Genomic DNA, 23998 nt, shown 5'->3' with positions numbered 1-23998 from the left:
ATAAAATCCAAAGTAGAATTATAAAATATATAGAAAATAGTGATAGCCACAATTTTGTTTATAATTAAAGGGATCTGTCAACAGGTTTTTGCTATATAAACTAAAAGCAGCATGATGTAGGGGCAGAGACCCTGATTCTAGCGGTGTGGTGTGGTTTCAATAATATCAGTGTTTTATCAACAGGAGATTAGCACTTCAGTACAAGGTGTCTTGTGCCACCAAGTCAACTGCTGTGTGTAACCTCGCCCCCACCACTGATTAGCAGTTTCTGTCAATAAATACCGTACACCAAAAGCAGCCAATGAGTGATATGGGTGGGGTTAAACAGAACTCAATATTCTGAGCACTGCTAGATCTGCTTCAGGGAAATCAGTTATTATCAAATGACAGCAACTAGCCTAGCAAGTGACACATAGGTTGAATCATGGTCTCAGCCCCTACATCATGCATTATTTGCAGCAAGGGGATCATGGTTATAGTAGATATCAAAGATCATCCAAGTTGTCTGATTTACAAGCTCGGAGAAGAATTGAATATTTTTGACCATAGAGGTTGCATTATATACATTATTGCTAAACACGCTGCACATACCTGCATAACCACTCGTTGTTTTCATTATGACAGTTGAAGTGTCAGCTGTGAAAGAAAAACAGCATAGTATTACAAAAATGTGCAAACTCTTAAGGGTTTAATATGTCAATGATATCAGATATTCGAGGGTCAGTTCAACACTTAATGAAGGAACCCTGGCACTTCAATTCCATAAAATCTGAAGATATTGTAAAGGAATCCAACATAAATTTGTGATGTCCTAGTCCTTAGATCTTCATCAGACACACAGATTGTTTGGGGTAAAGTCCATAAAATAATATTAACAACAATTACAGTAAGCCCCACCGTAGATATAAAGATATTGTGTCGCGCCCCCCCCCCCACTATTTTTGTCAATCACATGAGTTGCCAAAAGTAATGTGTTTTAGGTACCGAGTACGCTGTTAATGTATCTAGTAGAGTTAAGCCTGCTTTACACGGTACGACTGATTGTGCGATTTCACAATCGATCGTACCCGCCCCCGTCCTTTTTGTGTCACGGGCAAATCGCTGCCCGTGTCGCACAAAGTTAGTAACCCCCGTCACACATACTTACCTCTCGTGCGACCTCGCTGTGGGCGGCGAACGTCCACTTCCTGGAGTGGGAGGGACGTTCGGCGTCACAGCGACGTCACACGGCCGCCGGCCAATAGAAGTGGAGGGGCGGAGATGAGCGGGACGTAAACATCCCGCCCACCTCCTTCCTTCCACATAGAGCCGGCGGCGGCCGCGGGAGGCAGGTGAGCTGCTCATCGTTCCCGTGGTGTCACACGGAGCGGCGTGTGCTACCACGGAAACGATGGTCAACTAAATTAAACGATATTATGGAACCTAGCGAGCAGTACCCGACTCACGATTTGTGAGCGATACTGCGTCGCTAGGAGGTGTCACACAGGTCGGCATCGCCAGCGATGCCGGATGTGCGTCACAAAATCCGTGACCCCGACAATCTATCGCGCGATAGATTGTCTGGTGTAAAGCAGCCTTTACTGTTTGGGTCCCCAATGTAGCAGAGTCGGGACCAGGTAGTAGACAGCGCCACTTTGTGATCAGTTAGGAGTTGCATGAGATTAGATTTTTTGGTAAGATAGGAGGAGGAGTGACAGATGGCCAGTGGGTTGGTTAGAGAGACGGGCCTTGACCTGCAGAAGGTTTTGTGTACTAAAGATGTGGCATGGAGTGAGGGATGGCCAGGTAACCCTGAGGTCATTTCCTAATGGTTCGGAGCCTACAGCTCACCCCGTCAGACCCAGGGAAGTCTTCCGACTAGACAGCTATCGGGGCCGAGAAGCGGACAGCAGAGTGAAAAGAGTGAGCAAATGGAGGCACAGGTGCCCAACAGCTTGCAAACCAGTTCCAAGATAGCAGGGATAGGCCGACAGAGAGTACCCTAAAGAAAACAGCAGCAAAACTATAGGAGTGAGGCCATGTCTGTCATAACGCTGAAAACAAAAATAAACTGTTCAAGTTTGGTTTGCCAAGAGACCCCCGATGTCATATGTTTGTCTACTGCGTCTTTGACGGGGACTGGCTGCGGGGTGATAGACACCAACCCGAAGATAATAGTAAGTATCACACACCCTGCCCAAAGAACTACACACACCCACTGATTCTCTTTGGCGTAGGAGTGCAGAACTCCCTATGGCCCAGCGGCAGTCCCATACTACAACTTCAATACAGCTCTTATTCAAATACAGTATGAGCGGGTCTGAAGTACCCGGGTGTCACTTTTAAACTATGTAGCGGTGCCGTGGTGTTTCACCTCATTCACTGTTTATATGTGGCTGAAAAATTAAGCTTAAACGGCCAATTGGATATGGAGGAGTCAGACCCCCATCAATCTGATATTAATAGCTAATTGATATTATAGCATAGTAAAAACCCCTTTACTAATAAAGCATTTCTGATTGTAGTGGTAGATATAGCAAAAACTATAATAGCATTAGGTCTAGTTTCCATTTAGCCAGCCATCTGTTTTTCTTTTTCCTCGAGGGTGATGTAAAATAGATTAAGGGACTTTAATGTGAGGACTAATCCCTCAGTTTTTTTATGTGGCCAATCCTTCACATTTATCCGTCACACAGAACATTTTTTCTTTAGATAAAGTTCAGTTTGGGACCTGGACCTCAACTCCAATGGAAGTCACTAATTGAGCAGTTTGGGTCTCCGCTCACATGCAGCCAGCCATAGGCAGATCCCTTCCGGGAGAGGATGAGCAGGCTTTTTCAATTTTTTTGTTTGGTGTACACTACATCCGATCACGCTTTTGTTACCCCCAGTACGAGTCATTCAAACACTGCAAGTGACTCACACTGGGATGAACACCGTACCTGAGCACAGCGATGCTCGGTATGAACACCAAACACTGAACCTCAGGTTTGCTCATCTCTAGGTAGCACTGTACCTTTGCTGGGGTCCTGGGTTCAAATCTCAACAATGACAAAAGCTACAGGGCGTTTGTATGTTCTCCCCGGGGTTTGTATTGCAATTTTTTGATCCCCACAACAACACAAAAAATGCAAGAAGGAGAGATCAAAACCTAGTATGTATCCCAAAATTATATAACTAAAAACATCAGCTCACCATGAAAAAAAGAAACCCTCAAACAGCTATTCCAGTGGTTAGCATACGAACAGCACCATAACTCTGACTAATTAACACTGACTTTTTTATATAAGTCCGTCTTTGAGTCCGAGACCCAGTGTTCGGTACGAACCCCAAACTTTATAGTTTGGATTTGCTCATGCCTAGCCTTTATCAAATCTCTTTGTTAATGGTGTGTCTCTAAACAGTCTGATACTGTCAACATTGGTGGGGTAGTGTCAAATTTTGTAAGGACTATGGGCGATCGATTGTTAGACTCAAGTCCTTCAGCCAGGTCAGTAGGCTCAGGCCACTAGACATGAGGCTCATGAATCTCTGCCCATCTGGGTTCCCCAGCAAGACAAAACAATCACTGATCTTACGGAGACCAGCCAGAGATAACACTGCCGGCAGCCAGCAAAGGCGCTCAACATAGGTGGGAGCAATGCCTATTAGAACAGCAAGACAAAACAATCACTGATCTCGGGGAGACCAGCCAGTGGAAACACTGCCGGCAGACAGCAAAGGCGCTCAACACTGTGAAATCCTAGGTGCGTTGCCCCCTGCTGGTCTACTAGGCATTGCTCCCACCTAGCCAGAATCCTACTCCACACTGATGAGGGGCAATACCCCGAAACAGCTGTCTGTGGATGGATACCTGGCCTTGGTATTTCCTTTGTCATATCTTTAAACTTGTCAAAGAGTTGGATATTGACTAAAAGGGCCACTTAATATGGTGGTTATGGTGGTCTCCTAAAAAGAGCCACTCGTTGGCTAGGTCCTTCCCGGAGGGATATCTGGCTATTTTCCATGTCGAGAATCCTAACAGAGGCTCCACAGACCTTTTTTGATTTGCATACTTCCCAGGGGGCAATGCACCTAGGATTTCACTGTGTTGAGCACCTTCACTGGCTGCCGGCAGTGTTATCTCTGGCTGGTCTCCCCGAGATCAGTGATTGTTTTGTCTTGCTGGTCTACTAGGCATTGCTCCCACCTGGTCAGAATCCTACTCCACACTGATGAGGGGCAATACCCTGAAACAGCTGTCTGTGGATGGATACCTGGCCTTGGTATTTCCCTTGTCATATCTTTAAACTCGTCAAGAGCTGGATAGTGACTAAAAGGACCACTTAATAATAGTGGTTATGGTGGTCTCCTAAAAAGAGCCACTCCTTGGCTAGGTCCTTGCTGGAGGGTTATCTGGCTATTTTCCGTGTCGAGACTCCTAACAGAGGCTCCACGGACCTTTTTGATTTGCATCTGGGTTCCCCGACACGGTCACAAGCAGAGCTGCTGTAATCATTGTGGTGCAATGTTCAGATGACACTACACCAGCCTGGCTAATGAAAAATGGTGCTAGGGATCCTGGAATGTGAAAGATTTGTGAGCCTTCCATCCAAAAGCCAGAGCATTAATCTCGCTGATCGACCAGAGTCTCAAGAATTGATCCGCCCATCTCTAGGAGCGACTCACTGTATTTACAGAAAATAGTATCTCCCAGTTGTACATTTATAATATTTGTGACAAAGGAAATGCACAATGTTGAGTTTTAAGAAAAGTGTTAATAATATTTTAAATTATGGCAGATACAGCTGTGTAGTAAAATAGGAGATTGAACAGGTCCTAGGAGCTTGCATAAGGATTTATCACAGGTAATATTCTTTATCTGCAGAGTGAAATTCATTATTACTAGATGTATTTATCATACCAGCATTGTCCTCCTCCGGATTCACGGCAGTTGCGGTTGGATCTACTGTGTGACAAGAATATAATATTACAATAATTGTCTTCACTCAGTAAAAGCATTAATAATGTTGAAACCAATAATAATAGAACCAATTGTGATAGTATTACTGAATAATTCATCTTCTGTGAGCCCCACCCCCACCTGGACCCCTGAGAAATAACACAATAAATTATCTTCATTATTTACACATGTATACCCCTTATTTTTGGTCATGGCTACTTTAGCAGTTGTAATTAGTGATGCGTGAACCCAACCTGTAAAGTTCAGCATCCGTACATCCGTGTTGTCCTTTCTACTCCTAGATGTCCCATGTCTTCATGTAGTTCTTTGAAGACCAGTCGATGGTATCTTGCTGGTAGTACTAGCTGCTGCTTCTGTCCTCTTTTTCTATACAGGATACCGTCTGTGCTGAGGTAGAGCTTCGCCCGTTCTCTACATAAGACAGCTATTGCTGGTGACTCCATATTTCTCTCTCTCTTCCTTGGAAACCGGTTTTGTTCCACATAAGGTAGAATTCTGCTAATTATCTGATCTTCCCATTGAGCTTTCCGGATTGTTTCTTTTGATAACTGTTGGATGTACATAGCGTGATCTTGTTCTGGTGCTTTCACTGTAGTTGCTACAGTCAACAGACACCACAACGGTGTGCATTCCTCATGCTGCACTTGTACTGCTTGAGTGGTGCTCACAATAGCTTCTAGACTGACTTCTTTGGCCATTCTTGCATGAACTGTTCAGGTTCTATTGGCATTCTTGATAATCCATCTGCATCCGCATTGGATTTTCCTGGCCTATACTTGATACTAAAGTTGAAGTCAGCTAGTTCAGCCACCCATCTTTGACCTGTAGTATTCAATTTAGCTGTAGTGAGGACATAGGTCAAAGGGTTGTTATCAGTGTATACCTCAAACTCCTTACTGTAATAGAGATAATCTCTAAATCGTTCGCAGACAGCCCACTTCAATGCTAGGAATTCCAGTTTTCCAGAATGAAGATGGTACTTTTTCTCGGCATCTGTCAACGTTCTGGAACCATAGCCGATAACTCTCAATCTACCATTTTGATGCTGATACAGGGCAGCTCCAAGTCACATTTGAGAGGCATCACAATGAAGAACAAATGGTTGGTTGAAATCAGGATATGCCATTATAGGTGGTTTTACAAGGTAATCTACTAATTCTTCCAATATCTCTTGGTGATCTGAAGACCAGATAATTGGTTGCTGAGCAGAAACTGTGTTTTTTCCTTTAGGTCGAGTCCAGACGGTGTTCTGTTAATTAGATCTTGCAGATATTCCTTTACTTCACGCTGCAATGGTTTGGGTACAGACACGTAACTTCTGGTTACTGGGGTAGAGTCTTTCAAGTTGATCTTAAGCTGTAATGACGGAATACACCCGATATCAGAGTCATCCCTTGAGAATGCGCAACGCTCTTCTCTTAACATCTGTTTCGCTACTGCTAGCTCTTCAGTACTTAGATGTTCCAGCGGTACTGGAGGGTCCCAAGCTGCTAAGGTAATTTGTGAAATTCTCTCCCCTGGGCACCCTTTGCTTCATGGTTCAGAAACAAAATTCACTGTAGAAATCTGGACTGGTCTAACACTGACCGGATACACAGTCTTAGGCTATGTGCCCACGCTGCGGAAAATGCGCGGATTTTGCCGCGGAGTTCTCACGGAAAAGCCGCGGATTTTCCAGAAATCTGCAGCACAGCTACTCCCCAGCCATTTCTATGGCATTTGGGAAATGCTGTGCCCACGCTGCGGATTTTTCCGCAGCGGAAATCGTGCGGATTTTCGTGCGAAAAAATCTGCAGCATGTCAATTATTGTTGCGGATTTCTCCGCAGGGTCCCATATACTTACCTGCCTTGATAGAGACCCGAGTCACTTTCTCCGTCCGGCGGCAGCGCGGTGGATCCAGCCAGATACAGGAAGGAAGAGGTGGGCGGGGCCTGCATGAGCTCCGGTCATGTGACAGCCGGAGCTAGTTCAGGCCCGCCCACCTCCAGCACAGTCAACCAGACGCTGCCTGACAGTGACCCGGCCGCCGGAAAGCGAGGTGCTGCATGATGGAGGTAAGTATGAGCACCCCGATCACTGCAGCACTTGTTTTGCATTGAGGAGGCAGTGCCGAAGCCATGGTACTGTATCCTCAATGCAGAATGCCCGCACCATATCCGCACGACATTCCGCTGTATATCCGCAGCATTGAAACAGAGAAAGTTCTGTTGCGGGTTTCTGGGAGCACCTGCGGAATGTCTTGCGGATATATCCGCAGGACAATGTCCCCGTGGGCACATAGCCTTAATGGTTTCAATGTGACCTAACACAGTCTTAGGGTACAATCTCACTTCGTGCTTTGTCGTATTTATTACCAGCACTGTCACTCTGACAAAACCACCAATAGGAATTGTAAGCACAGTCTCTCCTAGAAGTTCTGATGAGTCTCTCGGCACAAACAGTCTCTTCTGGATTTTTCTTCCCGGTTCGACCCTAACACCACACCTCATTCCCACCATTTGATTTGCAGGGATGATGGTTGACCGCAGGCCTACCTTTACTTCTTTCATGTCCATTGTGTTTTGTGCTCTACTTATTCCACGAATCACATTTTCTGCCACGATTCTAGGAGTGGCCAGCGATTTGGCTACCGCCTCCAACACAGGTGCCCCTGATTTGCATTTCTTGATAACCTCACTGATAACATTGTAACCCAGGATAGGTTCTTCCGCCACATTGGGATCACTGGTGACAAGAAAGGGTACCAATAACTCAATAGCATTGCTCTTCTTTGTGGCACTGAGTTGAAATGTCACTTCTACCCAGCCTATAAAAGGGATCTCTGTCTGATTGACGGCTTTGCCGTGGAGTTCCACCAGTCCTAACAGTTCTTTTAGTGAACGGAGGCAGGTGTGTGGCATATGACACCTTCTTCATTCTTCGTTTAGGAGGCTCGCTTGGGCACCTGTATCCCACAGCGCTTTCACCAGGAGTCCATCTAAGTTGCACTGTATGAAGCATCTTTCACCAATTAAGTTGATGAGGCTATCCTTACTGACCGAACAATCCTCTTGCTACCAGAAATGCATGGTCTGACTTCCACACTGGGCATTGAGAAGCTGATGGTCCGCTCCCTCTTGGAGCTGTCGAAGACGGTCACACATCTGGGGATAGTGCTGATGCAGCCGTTGTATCTCATAAGCAGTTTGGGATGTTTTTGATATTTGTGCCTGGGGCTTCATCCATGTTGCAGTTACCAGTCGCCCCGCAGTGGCAACCTTTCTGTCGTTTAACCCTAAAGGCTGCTTTACATGGTACGACCAATTGTGCGATTTCACAATCGATCGTACCCGCCCCCGTCCTTCTTGCGTCACGGGCAAACCGCTGCCCGTGGCGCACAAAGTCGGTAACCCCCGTCACACATACTTACCTCTCGTGCGACCACGCTGTGGGCGGCGAACGTCCACTTCCTGGAGTGGGAGGGACGTTCGGCGTCACAGCAACGTCCCACGGCCGCCGGCCAATAGAAGCGGAGGGGCGGAGATGAGCAGGATGTAAACATCCCGCCCACCTCCTTCCTTCCACATAGAGCCGGCGGCTGACGCGGGAGGCAGGTACGCGATATTCATCGCTCCCGTGGTGTCACACGGAGCGACGTGTGATGCCACGGGAACGATGAACAACCGGCGCCCGATTTCAGAACCGATTATTATGGAACCTAGCAACCAGTACACGACTCCCGATTTGTGAGCGATACTGCGTCGCTAGGAGGTGTCACACAGGCCAGCATCGCCAGCGATTCCGGATGTGCGTCACAAAAACCGTGACCCCGACGATCTATCGCACGATAGATTGGTGTAAAGCAGCCTTTAGTGTCGTGGCGCTCAACATTCTCTTGCATAATGCCCTTCTTCACCACATCTTAGACAATGGCAACAGACAGTATTTTGACTTGACGATCGGCAACGCTCACAAGCAGGACGTCTTCCCTGTTGAAACCCACTCCTGACCTGAGTCTGAATGTTCGAAGCTCAGGCCTGGTGCAAATCAACTACTTCACCTCTTTTAGCTCAGCTCGGAGTTCTCCAATCACTTCTTTCCAGTCAGCTCCAGCTGTCTTATCTATCGCTTGCGATTTGGTGTTCTCTCTCTGTCGTGATACTGGAGAGTCTCCAGGATGATCTTCTGACTGAACGCTAGGAGTCTCCAACTTAATCTGGTTCATTTTAGTTGTTTTGATAGCGGAGCCTTTCTTTAATTTCTGTTCACTCTCTGACTCCTTACTGGCTGCCTCATTCATCTTTTCAATTAAGACCTCATCCAAAATATTTGGATTTTCAAGATATTGTTTCATCAGTAGCTTGATATCTTTGCTAATTAATCCTGTTCCTAAAGATCTCAGAAACGTCTTCTGGACTAGCCCGGCATCAAACCTTTCCTCTGCCTCTACATCACGGGATGCAAACAACAGTCTGTCCTTCAATTCGATTTGCTCTGAACAAGAAACCTTGAGGAGATTCCTTGTTGTCCTCTGCGACGTTAATGAGTTGGTGGAAAAGCTCTGAAGTGCTTTCTTCTTTATAGTGTCTCTTTAAGATCATCTTCAGTTGTGGTAATGTCAAGTGACTTTTCATTTCTAGCATATTTCTGAGATTTAGTCCTGGGCTGATAGCTTTCACCACTGCCTCAATGATTTCTTCTGGCTGGTAGCCTTTCTGCACTTCTGCAATCTGGTGTAGCAAGTTAGACAGTTTCTCCTTCTGTTCTCTTTCCCCAATCTGTACAAGAATCTTAAAGTCTTTTCTTATGGTGATTTGCTATGTTAGGGAGGTCTGCCTCCCTGGTTCAGAAATTCCAGCAGATTGCTGCACAGCTGTTCTTAGAGCGATAAATTGTGTTCTTGTCGCGGGCGGAGGAGGGGACGCTGCGCTCACCCACTGCTCGGGTCTGGCTGCTGCTGCTCGGTGGTGGCTCGAGCGGTGGGCCGGATCCCGGGGACTCGAGCGGCATTCCTCGCCTGTGAGTGAAAGGGGGTGGTTTGAGTTTAGGGATATTGTCCGTGACGCCACCCCCGGTTGTGGTGAGATTGGTGACACCACCGCTGCTCTGGACGGGGGATCCCGGGAGCGATGACAGGGAGCAGCTTGGATGTTGGTTCTCCCCTCCGTGGGTAGGGGGGGTTGGTTGTCCCGGGGCCGGTGAGGGGTTGGGTAGGAATGCCAGGCGGGTTACGGGGCCTGGTGAGGTGCAGGGTCGCGGGGGCAGCGCTGTGCCGCACGGCACGGTGGTACTCACTCAGCCAATGATGAATGCAAAGTCTCCGGTAAAACAAATGGCTGGATGGACGGGTCCCACAAACGGCTGCGGTGTTTCTCCTCCCGGCAGTTTGATGGTGACTGCCTTTCCCTGCACCTGTGTTGTGTGATGGTTCAAATGGCTTCCCACCGGTAACCCGCTCCCCAGCATCGGGTGGATGCTGAGGGAGCCCCTTTTGCCCACAGGCTCTGGCCCTGGGAACTGTAGCCTTGGCGGTGACTGTGTTTCCCTTTTCGGTTTGAGCTGTCGTCTTCAATCGGGACTTGAGTGCTGGGAAACCCCGGAGGTTCCCTTCACTAACGGATTTGACAAATTCAATGGCGACTCCTAGCCTTGTCGGGGTCCGTAAGCCCTGCCGGATGGTGCTGGCTTCTCTTTGCTCGCCGATCCGGTACCGCCGGGCCACTGCCCGTCCACGGTCCTTACGGTTTGCTCCAATAGGCCTCTCCTGCAGACGGTCACCACCGTCTGCCAACCTTGCTGTTCCATCCGGGCCACACACCCGGACCACCTTCAGACTGCTCCACTACCACTTTACGTCCTCTCACTTTCACTACTCAACTCTGTCTCTCTCTACTCAACTGACTCCTTTTCCTGCCTCCAGGACTGTAAACTCCTCAGTGGGCGGGACCAACTGCCTGGCCCACCCCCTGGTGTGGACATCAGCCCCTGGTGGGAGGCAACAAGGATTTTGTGTTTGGCTTCGGTGTGCCTAACCGGGGTATGGGGTGTGTTGGTGTAGTTCTGTGATGACCTGGCTTGTCCAGGGCGCCACATTCTCAATTCCTGAAGTTCTGTCTGTGGAAGGAGTATCTTAAGGCTGCTTTACACGTTAAAATAATCATGCGATCGCATTTGCGATCGCACCTGCCCCCATTGTTTGCGCGGCATGAGCAATTTCTTGCCCGTGTCGCACAATGTTGTAACCCCGCGTCATACGCACTTACCTCCCGAACGACCTCACTGTGGGCAGCGAACATCCACTTCCTGAAAGGGGAGGGACGTTCGGCGTCACAGCGACATCACACAGCGGCCGGCCAATAGAAGTGGAGGGGAGGAGATGAGCATCCCGCCCACCTTCTTCCTTCAGCATTGCCAGCGGGGCGCAGGTACGCTGTGTTCATCGTTGCCGGGGTGTCACACGGAGGGATGTGTGCTGCCTCTGGAACATTGAACAACTGGACATTCGATTTTTAGAAAATGAGCGACGTGTCAACGATGAACAAGAAGGTGAGTATTTATGCTCGTTCATAGCTGTCACACGCTACGATATCACTAACGATGCCGGATGTGCGTCATTTACGACGTGACCCCGCCGACATCTCGTTAGATATATCATAGCGTGTAAAACCCGCTTTACTCTTGGTGATTGTCAGCTCCTCTGCATCCTTCATCCTCAACCAGGTTATGAATTGTGTTAATTCCTGAAGGAATGTCCCCATGACTTGCTCATCTTCTCTCTCTCTCCTAACTCATCCATATATTTGTTAATGGCTGTTACGAGATGTCTGCAGTTGCGTGCTTTGGTGATCTGTTCTTCTGCCATCTTTACATGTCGTGTTACTGTATTCAATTCCTCAAAAGATAACTGCAGGAGCAGCTGATATTATTACCAAATAATTCATCTTTTGTGACCCCCCCCCCCCTGGACCCCTGAGAAACAACACAATGAATGATCTTCATTATTTACACATGTATACCCCTTATTTGTGGTCATGGCTACTTTAGCAGTTGTAATTAGTGATGCGTAAACCCAAACTGTAAAGTTCAGCATCCGTACTGAACAGCAGGTGTTCGGGTTCCGGACCTGGACACAGACTTCTCAGGGAGTCTGTGTTGTAGTTTGGGTTCAATCACTAGGATAATTTAAAAAAAAGGGTTAAAGCTGAAGAATATACTTACCAAGCCTCCTGCGCAGCTGTTACACTACTTCCGGGTCTGCTCATCAGTCCTCATACATATTCACTTACTCCCCCCGCCCAGCGGTGCCTCTGATTGGCTGCCAGTAGACCACTCCCCCACCCTCTCTAAAAGCACCTGGAATTAGTTGGACTCACAGGTGCTGTCTGCGTGCTTATAGTGGAGTATAAAATAAATAAATACATTTAAAAAAATGGCATAGGGTCACCCCTGTATACTGATACCAGCACAGATAAAGATAATTACAAATTGGAATCAATAGATAGTAGATTATATAAATTTCCAATGTAATACCTCAGGGAAATGTATAAAAAAAATGTTAATTGAGTTAACCTATCACATATAAAATAAGGTGTGTCCCCATACAGTTTGACACTGGATAAGTAAAACTATGTGGAGATACACCCTATTTAAAAGGGTGACTTCCAGTTGTCAATTTATCCATATATTTCTAAGAGTTATTACAGAGGAATGGCAAAATGTTCTAAGGAAAAATGAGCAAGAATTGTAATATAGTCATGAATACAAATATTAAGTTAAAATATGTCAATACAGTTCTCTATAAGTTCTTAAAGAGAATGTCTCATGTCTAAACTACAGATTTGAGGCTAATTTTCAGGTCAATATTGTTCAGAAGCTGCCCAGATGCTGTACTGAAAGCCTATGTATCAGGAGGATATTAGTTTTATTCCACCTGGCAGCCTCAGTCTTTCAGTATTTTAGTCATAGAGGTGTGGCCGGTGTGGCTTCAATCACCACTCAGTATACAGTGAGCAGCGGCTGTAACCATGCCCTGCCACATTGATTGACAACTGTCACTGAACTGAAACACTGCAAAATTGGCTGTCAGTCAATGTTGGGGGCGTGGTTATAGGGCAGTGACTGAAGCCGTGCCTGCTCCACCTTTGTGACTGAAAGCCAGAAACTGCCGAGAGAAATAAAGGTAATTTTCCTCTCGGTAGCCAGGTATTCAGTATGGTGGCCAGGTAGTTTTGCAATGCTATTAGCATTATGTTAACTCCCATATCTACAGATTAATAGTGTTTGGGCCATGACAGAGTCCCTTTTACAAAAATGATACCTGATAGGAAATATCTTTAATACGTCAAATATATTTGAATATCCTAGACATTAGCTTTAAAGACTTCTCCAGGGCCACCAAGACCCTGATGAACAGCAGAATGAAAAAGCTTCATTTGGTTAGTATTTGGTGAGCTTCTTACCTCAATATTTGTAAGACAAAATCATGTTTCTATTATACTTTCCTCTCATTGTTCCACTCCTGGTTTTGGCTACAAATCCTGAGGTAAAAAACTCATTGAATACTCAACGTGTGCTCGAGGCCTTACAGAGGAGTTAACGTAATGCTAATAGCATTGCTAAACTGCCTGGCCGCCATACTGAATGCCTGGCTACCGGGAGGAAAATGACCTTTATTCCTCTCTGAAGCTTCTGGCTTTCAGTCATAGAGGTGGGGAAGGCACGCTTAAGTCACTGCCATATAACCACGCCCCCAACATTGACAGCTAGTTTTGCAGTGTTTCAGTTCAGACATAGTTGTCAATCAATGTGTCAGGGCATGGTTACAGCTGCTGCTCATTGTATACTGAGTGGTGATTGATGCCACACCGGCCACGCCTCTATGACTAAAAGACTGAAAGACTGAGGCTGCCAGGTGGAAGTGTTTTATGAAAGAAAAAATGCAGAATCGCTAAACAATGGAAGAACTTACCAAAATAAATGTGTCACGAAATATAAAAACAAAGTATGACAGAAAGATGTTCCATGAAATGCTCTACTCTTACCAGGAGTGTTCTCAGGTTTGGTCACTCTGGGGTCATCAGATGTAGGTTCATCAGTAACAACTTTGGTAACTAAAAAAATAGAATTACAAGAATTTTATTAAATTGATAATATAGTAGACTTTTTAGTAGTCATATTTGTAGTATTAGTAGTAATATTAAAAGCATAAACTGAAATGGTATCAGTAAAGAGCTGTCTGATTTACGAGTTTTCCAGGACTATTTCCTGATCTGTAGAAACATTTTTATTGAGATGTAATATCACGAAATTTTATTGTAAATTAGTCCCTTTTAAAATATTAGTTATAGTAAGTCCATTTGAAGTAATAGCAAAACCACTTTAAGGGTGGCTTTGCACGTTGCAACATCACACGTGCGATGTCGGTGGGGTCAAATCGAAAGTGACGCACATCCGGCGTCACTTTCGACATCGTTGTGTGTAAATTCTAGATGATACGATTAACGAGCGCAAAAGCGTCGTTATTGTATCATCGGTACAGGCTCCGACTTTTTCATAATTACGCTGCCACGACAGGTACGATGCTGTTCCTCGTTCCTGCGGCAGCTCACATCGCTGTGTATGAAGCCGCAGGAGCGAGGAACATCTCCTTACCTGCCGCCAGCGGCTCTACGGAAGGAAGGAGGTGGGCGGGATGTTTACATCCTGCTCATCTCCGCCCCTCCGCCGCTATTGGCCGCCTGCCGTGTGACGTCGCTATGATGCCGCATGACCCGCCCCCTTAGGAAGGAGGCGGATCGCCGGCCAGAGCGACGGTCGCAGGGCAGGTGAGTGCATGTGTGGCGCCCCTGACCTGGTCAGGCACCACTGAGTACTGCACCCATGCTGGGGACAGTACAATACAGGTAATCCAGAAGGCTGACTGGGGTGTGGAACACAGGCGCATAGTGACCAGGTCTCACACATGTACCCATGAGAGGACCCCTGGGGATCCCAGGAGGGGGCAAGCCTTCACCTTCACTGGAATAGTGGAGGGGGTAGAGCCTCCATCTCCTCTCAAGGGGTGTGGTAAGAGAAGCTGGTTGCTAGGTGGCGTAGGCAAGAACAGGAGAGGAGGGGCAGTGAGTCAGTTAGAGCAGAACTCCATAGGGCTCAGTGAGGAGCAGACCTGTGGGGCTGTTGCTGTCTAACAGCGCCAGCGCAGTGGCTACTGACGGGGGAGAACGGTCAACTAGGAGTGCTGCCTGAAAGCCAGCTTCAGCTAGCGAGTGCAACGGAGTGGGAAGTAAGGAGACTGCTAGAGAGCACCAGGCCCAACCGGGCGGCAGATCCCGAAGCGAGGATAGATTCACCTTTCCCTGCTAAACCTGCCGGTGTGGGGCTCTTAAAGCCCACACCACAACACTACAAAAGCCGCAGCCACGTAACCACAAGTTTGGGCCCATAGGTCATAGGAGGCAAGAGGCTGGAGTGGCCTGGTCCGGGGAACAAGCACACGGCAAACAACAAGGGGAGAGAGGCTTGGAGCATCTTCCCTGGGTGACCCCCATAGGGACTCAAAGTCGGGGTCACCCCAAACCACCAAGGGCTAAGGAAGGCGAGTCAGTAGTCACCCTCGTAAAGTCAGCCTGAAGGATACCTGGTTCCTACCTGGTTCATCTCAGCTACGCCCGGGTTACTCACCCTGCCACCTGAAGTGAGTAAAAACCCGGAAAGACATCCTGCTTGTGTGGTCATTTTGCGACTTGTGGTACTACAAACCTACACAGGGCCCTGGGGCTTGCCTCACTCTCAGGAGGCTACTACATCCGACTGCACCCACCATCAGCCCCCGGCGTCCCCTAACCTGCAGTGGCGGTCCCCACTGACCGCAATACTGAGAGTGGCGTCACGATCAAACAAGAAGATTTCCTACCAGTGACGGAGATCCAGCAACGTGGAGTCCCTGAAGGTAATGCACCGACACCGACACTACACCTGTGGGGCTTCACATCTGGCGTCACGAACAGGATAAGGACTAGACCTGTTCCGACAGGTGACCATGTGCCTAGGCGGTCCGCTTGAAAAATTGGAAGCGCCGCCATATTGCCACCATGAAAAGCGCGCTGAAAAACAACAGCAGCCCGCGCTGGAAGAAGTTACCGCCCACGAAGAGGTGTGGCTACCCAGAGATCCCCTGCAGAGTTCTGACCTTGCCGGCTATGAGAGCGGAAGCGTCCAGAAACGGCGGAGCAGAAGAGAAGCCAGCAGCTTGCTAGAGAAAATGGAGTCCAGACGCGGATACCCAGAACCAGGCACTGCTGCCTGGTGGTGCCGGGAGCTTGCCATCTTCTGCGACCGGCTGGAGGCCGGGATTGTGCGACAGCTTAGGGAAGAACGCACGGAGCTCCTGGAGATGGCTGCGGCGGTGCGGACCTATGAGGAGGGAGCCGCGCGGAGCCTGCCGGATCGAGCGGCGACGACGATTCAGACCCCGATGGGTGAGTCCGGTGTTGCCCCGGCTAGAACAAGAGCCCCGACCCTAGCTGCTGCGACCGCGGTCCCAGAGGAGGCGCCCGATGCGGCGACGCTGAGTGAGGCCGCAGCCACGCTAGATGCGGCCCGCCAAGTCCAGGCCGCTGCAGCGATGCCCCGCCTGTCCCGCAGGGCTCCGACCACCACGGCAGTGCTCATCCGTGCTGCAGGTGTGACGCTGACCCAGACTGCCACCCTGCTAAACCCTGTCCGCCAAGACCCCAACGCAGCAGCGACGCTCGTCCGCGCCGCAAGTGATATGCTGAACCAGGCCGCAGCCCCGCCGGGTGCGGCCCGCCAAGCTCCGATCGATGCAGCGACGTCTAGCCCAGCCTGCACAGAGCCCCCTGCAACAGCGACACTGATCCAGGCCGCCGCCATGCCGGGCGCGGCCCGCCAAGACCAGGCCGCCGCCATGCCAGGCGCGGCCCGCCAAGACCAGGCCGCCGCCATGCCAGGCGCGGCCCGCCAAGAAGAGAAGACTACCTCATCATTTTCCCCGGCCTGCAAGGCCAGAGCAGACACCGCTCCCCAGTCCACAGAGGTCCCTGTTAGGAAGACCCTGATAGGAGAGGACCCCGAATACTGGAAGCTGAAGGCTGATCTGGAGGCCCAGTTCCCGCAAGAGATGGTGGATCGGTACCTGCTCCCTCCGTATACCCCTAAGGAGATTCAGACAACCCCTGCAGCGGCGCCAGAGAGTCCACCGCCCAGACCAGCTGAAGAAAGCCCATCCCCAGCACTGCCACCAAAAGAGTGCAGCGAAGAACTAAGGGGGAGAGGAGGCCAGGAAGCTGAGGAGCTGACTCCGGAGCCAACCGCAGCAGACCCCTACCCAGAGCCGGAGATGCTGCCCTATTCCCGCTGGGAGGAGGAAGACTTGACACCGTCAGCAGATGAAGATCAACCTAAAGACCTCACCTGGAAGCCTGCAAGCATGAATCCAGCCCGCAAGACACGGCGCAGCAGAACACAGGTTGCTCCAACACCGCAGTCTCCAGAGCAGAGGGAAGTCACGGTCAGAGACCTGGAGGAGAAAAGGTGCCTAAGAAGGTCCAAAGCCCAGGCTAGAGGACCCCTTTACAGAGGAATAGTAGAGGACTTCAACTTGAAAAGCGGATACGGCTTTATTGTAGTAAAAGGAATAAAAGAGGGCATATTTGTAAATCGGAGAGATGTTCAAGCCCACCTGCCCAGAGGACATTCAGGCAGAAATTTGAAAATTGGGGACTTAGTACAGTTCACCTTGCATCAAGGAGAAAGGGGCTACTATGCCTTAGACGTAGCACCATGTCCAAGACAAGAAAGACAAGAAAGACAAGAAAGACAAGAAAGACAAGAAAGACAAGAAAGACAAGAAAGACAAGAAAGACAAGAAAGAAAAGACAGAGATAAAGAAACAGATACAGAAAAAGAAACAGACGAAGACCAAGAAAGGAAAGATAAAGATCCTACAGATGCAACAACCACAGACAAAGATCCTACAGATGAGACAACCACGGACGACGACGGAGAGCAAGAAAGTCACAGGTGCCAGTGCCCAACGTGCCCACGCCCTAGTGAAAAAGAGGAGTAAAGTAAAGGAAAGTAAGAAGTTACTGTTTTGACCAGTTTTGACAAGTTTTGTTTGCAACGTTTAAGAAATGCGCCCACAAAAACTATTGTGAGAAATAAACTTTAAGGCTATGAACTTGCTATAGCCACAAACTCTCGCAGTGTAAATAGTTACACCAGTGGCACCACCACCAGGGCCAGCCTGTTTAGGGGCTTGGCTCGTCTGCAACCAGGGGGGCCCGTCCGTAGAAAAGGGCCTTGGCTCACCTGCGACCAGAGAGCACGCCTGTTTATGGGGCCTTGGCTCACCACCACAAAGAGGGTACCTGGTCAGCACCAACTGTGGAGGCCGCCTCTGCATCCTGCCAGAAGAGGCTGACGGCGCGGATCCACCAGGCCAGGTATACCCTGAAACTACCAGCCCATGTAAGCCGCCTCTACATCCTGCCAGAAGTGGCTGAAGTCGCGGCCAACGGGAGAGGAAGATTGGAGGAAAGGTCTGGGGAAGTAGATGGCCCAGATCTGGTTACCAAAAGAACCGGTGACCTGCCTCCTGAGAGGGTTTTGGGTGGGTTAACGGACTTGTGGGTGGAGGGTGGTGATGTCTGATACCTGGTGCTTTTAAATGTTTTACATGTTTTAATGTTTTATGCATTTTAAAATGTTGTCTTGCAGCCCGAGGACGTGCTGGTGATAACTAAGGGGGAATGTGGCGCCCCTGACCTGGTCAGGCACCACTGAGTACTGCACCCATGCTGGGGACAGTACAATACAGGTAATCCAGAAGGCTGACTGGGGTGTGGAACACAGGCGCATAGTGACCAGGTCTCACACATGTACCCATGAGAGGACCCCTGGGGATCCCAGGAGGGGGCAAGCCTTCACCTTCACTGGAATAGTGGAGGGGGTAGAGCCTCCATCTCCTCTCAAGGGGTGTGGTAAGAGAAGCTGGTTGCTAGGTGGCGTAGGCAAGAACAGGAGAGGAGGGGCAGTGAGTCAGTTAGAGCAGAACTCCATAGGGCTCAGTGAGGAGCAGACCTGTGGGGCTGTTGCTGTCTAACAGCGCCCACGCAGTGGCTACTGACGGGGGAGAACGGTCAACTAGGAGTGCTGCCTGAAAGCCAGCTTCAGCTAGCGAGTGCAACGGAGTGGGAAGTAAGGAGACTGCTAGAGAGCACCAGGCCCAACCGGGCGGCAGATCCCGAAGCGAGGATAGATTCACCTTTCCCTGCTAAACCTGCCGGTGTGGGGCTCTTAAAGCCCACACCACAACACTACAAAAGCCGCAGCCACGTAACCACAAGTTTGGGCCCATAGGTCATAGGAGGCAAGAGGCTGGAGTGGCCTGGTCCGGGGAACAAGCACACGGCAAACAACAAGGGGAGAGAGGCTTGGAGCATCTTCCCTGGGTGACCCCCATAGGGACTCAAAGTCGGGGTCACCCCAAACCACCAAGGGCTAAGGAAGGCGAGTCAGTAGTCACCCTCGTAAAGTCAGCCTGAAGGATACCTGGTTCCTACCTGGTTCATCTCAGCTACGCCCGGGTTACTCACCCTGCCACCTGAAGTGAGTAAAAACCCTGAAAGACATCCTGCCTGTGTGGTCATTTTGCGACTTGTGGTACTACAAACCTACACAGGGCCCTGGGGCTTGCCTCACTCTCAGGAGGCTACTACATCCGACTGCACCCACCATCAGCCCCCGGCGTCCCCTAACCTGCAGTGGCGGTCCCCACTGACCGCAATACTGAGAGTGGCGTCACGATCAAACAAGAAGATTTCCTACCAGTGACGGAGATCCAGCAACGTGGAGTCCCTGAAGGTAATGCACCGACACCGACACTACACCTGTGGGGCTTCACACATGTGAAGCTGGCCTGGCGTAGTGATAATTTTTGCTACGCCAGCTATCACAAGATATCGTACCTGCGACAGGGGCAGGGACTATCGCGTGCGACATCGCAGCATCATCTTGCGATGTCGCAACGTGCAAAGCCCGCCTAAGTATTGGGATGCATTGTATATCATGGTGTATTGCACTATTGGATTAAACTAGGGATGGGTGAATATTAAAGGGAACCTGCCTGTCACCAGATTTGGCGACTAAAAGCTTTGGCCATCATCAGTAAGCCCTTATATACAGAATTCTAGAATACTGTATATTAGAGCTCATGCCGCTGTATAATACTCACCTAAGTGGCGGTCTGGGCTGATGGGTGCCGCTCTCCAGTCTGGTGCCTCTTCTCTGCGGCTGTCGCTGTCCCCCATCTACCCAGCTCAGTATGGATGACGTGTCAAATGTCATCCTCACAGGCTGTCATTGAGGCCCTGTGCAGGTGCACTTTGATCTGCCCTACTGAGGGCAGATCAAAGTACTGTAATGCGCAGGCATGAGAATAGATTACAGACCACCCGCACATGCGCACTACAATACTTTGATTTGCCCTGCTCAGGACAGATCAAAGGGCATCTCCGCGGGACCTCAATGCTGGCTAGTGTGGATGACATAGGACGCGTCATGAACACGTGCCTCAGAAGATGGATGTTAATCACTGCAGAGAGGGGGCACCGGACCGGAGAGCAGTGACACCCATTGGACCGGACCGCCCCTTAAGTGAGTATAATAAAAGGTTTTTTTACGTTCTACACAGCGGCCTGGGCACTTATATACAGTATTCTGGAATGCAGTGTATAAGAGGTTACTGGTGGTGGCCGCAGCTTATAGTCGCCAAATCTGGTGACAGAATCCTTTTAAATACTATGGTTCGGTTATTCGTACCGAATACCTAGTAACATTCCAAACAAAATACAAAAGAACCAGCTCACCACGGTATATTAGGATGCAGGTTCTTTGGGTGGTGTACGGAATTAATATTGTCAGTAATGTCTAGAAAAAAAAAGTTCAAGCAACAACGTCCAAAAAGAAATCCAATAAAATCAAAAACTTTCATTTGAACCCTAAAATTCCATTAAAAATAGTATTTTGCAATACACATGATAGATACGCGTTTTTGACAATCAGATCTTGAATAAGGACTGATTGTCTGAAATGCGTATTTCTAATCATCCTGCATTTTGCAACAAAATATTTTTAATGGGTTTTTAATCAGGATTTGGTTTTATTGGATTACTATTTGGACGTTGTTGCTGGAACTCTTCTTTTTTTCCTAGTAATATTCAAGTTTTCGTCATGAATAATTAATCTAATACAAGTCAGTGGTGAACTTGAGCATTTTTCTGGGAAATCTTCAACAAAAATGCTCAGGTTCCCTTTGATTTGCATTAGGTTTGTTATTCGTGACGAATACCGAAATAGTACTAGATATTCGGTACGAATAACGCAATCACAAATATTTATTATTTGCTTAGCACTACTGTAATAAGAAACAGTTTTACAATATAATAGAGGATAATTGTCACCCAGTGGATTTGTAGCAAAATATAAAATGTTGACGGATGATATTCTACTTACTGTCAGAAGGTATCACATTGTCATCTGGAAATAAAAACAAGCAAAATGAGAATGTTGAAGAACATGGCAGTAAGAAAGTCTAAACAGAGAATATGGCTTCCCTTTAACCTTTCTAGGGTTGACTTTCTAAGTAATGCCAGGGGTTGCACCCCCCGGGAATCAGCTCTTATTGGCGCCAGCCGGATGTTATCGGATGCTGCCAAAGCACAGCAGCTCCGTTACTTATATAGTGGCCGCGGGTGGGTACTGCAGATCCACCCTCTATTCAAATGAGGCACAGAAGTATGAATAAATTGCCATAAGAACTAAACTTTTTTTTTCACAGGAACACATCCTTAATTATTATTATTATTATTTAATTTGATTTACTAAAATATGTGGCTCTTTACATTTTGGCTAAAACTCTTCTTTAACGCAAACCAATCACCAGGATTTTCCTATATAAACTAAAGCCAGTGCTATACCGGTGCTATCATGCTGATTCTATACATACCTTTATTTATGAGATTGGATATATACTTTCTGAAATACAGGCAACTAAAGTTACAGGAATGCACAGCTTTTTGATTGGCAGCAGCTACTGACTAGCTAATATGTGTATGGGGTTTTTGCTATCTATTCCTGCCCCTGTCTGCTGCCTGGCCTCTGTAGATGTTAGGCCTCCTTCACATGTCCGTGTCTCCGGTACGTGTTTGGTCCATTTCCTCACGTGCCAGAGACACGGGCACACGTAGACACATTAAAATCAATGGGTCTGTGCACACGTGCGTGTTTGCAATGGACCGTGTGTCAGTGTGGAGCATACATGTGCCCGTGTGCTTCACACGTAGACATGTCCATATTTCTCTGGCATCACGGGTGTCACACGGACCGCACGGATGTGATTTGTGTGACACATACCGGAGAAAACACAAGTACCTTTGAAATAAAAAGAATTTCTATACTCCCCTTCTCCAGCCCTGCTGTCTCTGCCGTTACTGGCACTTGATTCCGATCCCCACTCATTATGCTCATCGCATATTCACTTATTCACTTCACTGCTGGCCGGAAGCAGCAGCAGCGGGGAGTGGGCAGGTCCGGAGACCGTAGATCAGCACCACAGACAGCTACGCCAGGGACAGGTGAGCAGAAAGTTCCCGTTCTCCATGTGTTATCATGGATACCACACGGAGAACACACGTGTGCCATAAACACGGCACACGGAGGGCAATACACACCTTTGACACGTCCATGTGAAAGAGGCCTTAGACTGTATGGTCTGCATTTCTAACACGCCCTTATCACGTGACAGAAATGACTCATACCTAGAAGGAGCCCATACAGTCTAGTATCTACCAAGGCCAGGCAACAGACAGAGGCGGGAATAGGTGGCAACACCCATCCTACCAATTAGATATTCGGCAGTTGCTGCCAGTCAAAAAGCTGTACATTTCTGTAACTTTTCTTGCCTGTATTTCAAAAACTATACATCCAATATGACCACTACATGTATGTATAGAATCAGCATGATAGCGCCAGTATAGCAATGGCTTTAGGTTATATAGGAAAATCCTGGTGATTGGTTCTCTTTAAGGAGAACCATTTGGCAGGATTTAGCACTATAAAGAAAATACATGGTTATATTGTCACTGTGTTGCTGACTAGATGGCTACCTACAGAGAATGAATACAATCTTTGGTTACTGAATCATCATCCTCTAAAGTATTCATGATGATATCATCTGTGCACCAGGGTGGGACTTGTGGAGTAAGGTCTTCTTCTCTGCTCTTCTGATTGCCTCCCCTGTGTCCTTAAAGGTCACTGATTATTCAGTGAACCGCCTCCTTCTTGAAATTTTGTGCCATTAGCGCCATTATGATTAAGGTGGGCAGCACATATGCAGTGTGATTCTATGGGTGGTCTGCAGGTCTCCCATAAAATGGTGACAGATGGGGTGCATGCGCAGACCAAGATTTCAGCTCAATGACCTCTTCATTAAAGGGAATCTGTCACCAGGTTTTTTCCAGCTAATCTGAGAGCAGTATAATGTAGAGACAGAGATCCTGATTCCAGTGATGTGTCACCTACTAGGCTGCTTAGTGTAATTTTGATAAAATCACTGTTTAATCAGCAGTAGATTATCATTAAAGGACTACTTGGCATGCTGCCAGGTAGTCCAGCATATTCATGAGCTCTGTATAACTGCTAGATCTGCAGCAGAGAAAACATTGATTTTATCAAAATGACAGCAAATAGCTCAGTAAATGACACATCACTGGAATCAGGGTCTCTGTCTCTATATTATGCTGCCCTCAGATAAGTGAGCAAAAACCTGGTGACAGATTCTGTCACAATTCTTCTGTGCACAGCATCTTGCACTGGAGATGCTATGCTGTGTTTTATGGACTGCTGAGCTTGCAGGTTGATTGACTGTGCAGGATTCCATGCTGGTTCTGGGAGGTGTGTGCTCAGGTGTTTCATCTTTCTGGTAATTGCTTTATTTCTTTACTGAGCATACTCCCCCAGAACCTTGCCAGTCGTACACTCTGGTTTGGCAGTC

At 48.1% G+C, this 23998-nt stretch overlaps 1 protein-coding gene across 1 annotated transcript in view; it reads right to left on the bottom strand.

Moving 5' to 3' along the window:
• LOC142245347 (uncharacterized) overlaps positions 1 to 23998 on the bottom strand; it is a 60699-nt gene that overhangs the window by 1435 nt on the left and 35266 nt on the right. The window contains exons 13-16 of the mRNA XM_075317989.1: positions 21460 to 21483; positions 13965 to 14033; positions 4883 to 4927; positions 592 to 636 (exon numbers count right to left, since the gene is read on the bottom strand). Of these exons, the coding sequence (XP_075174104.1) occupies positions 592 to 636; positions 4883 to 4927; positions 13965 to 14033; positions 21460 to 21483 (183 nt within the window). The remainder of the gene's footprint in view (positions 1 to 591; positions 637 to 4882; positions 4928 to 13964; positions 14034 to 21459; positions 21484 to 23998) is intronic.

This window comes from Anomaloglossus baeobatrachus, chromosome 7, assembly GCF_048569485.1.
Source record: "Anomaloglossus baeobatrachus isolate aAnoBae1 chromosome 7, aAnoBae1.hap1, whole genome shotgun sequence".
In the NCBI taxonomy this organism is placed as follows: domain Eukaryota; kingdom Metazoa; phylum Chordata; class Amphibia; order Anura; family Aromobatidae; genus Anomaloglossus; species Anomaloglossus baeobatrachus.
The sequence above is the reverse complement of the archived record's forward strand: the minus strand, read 5'-3'. Positions and strand labels throughout refer to the sequence as shown.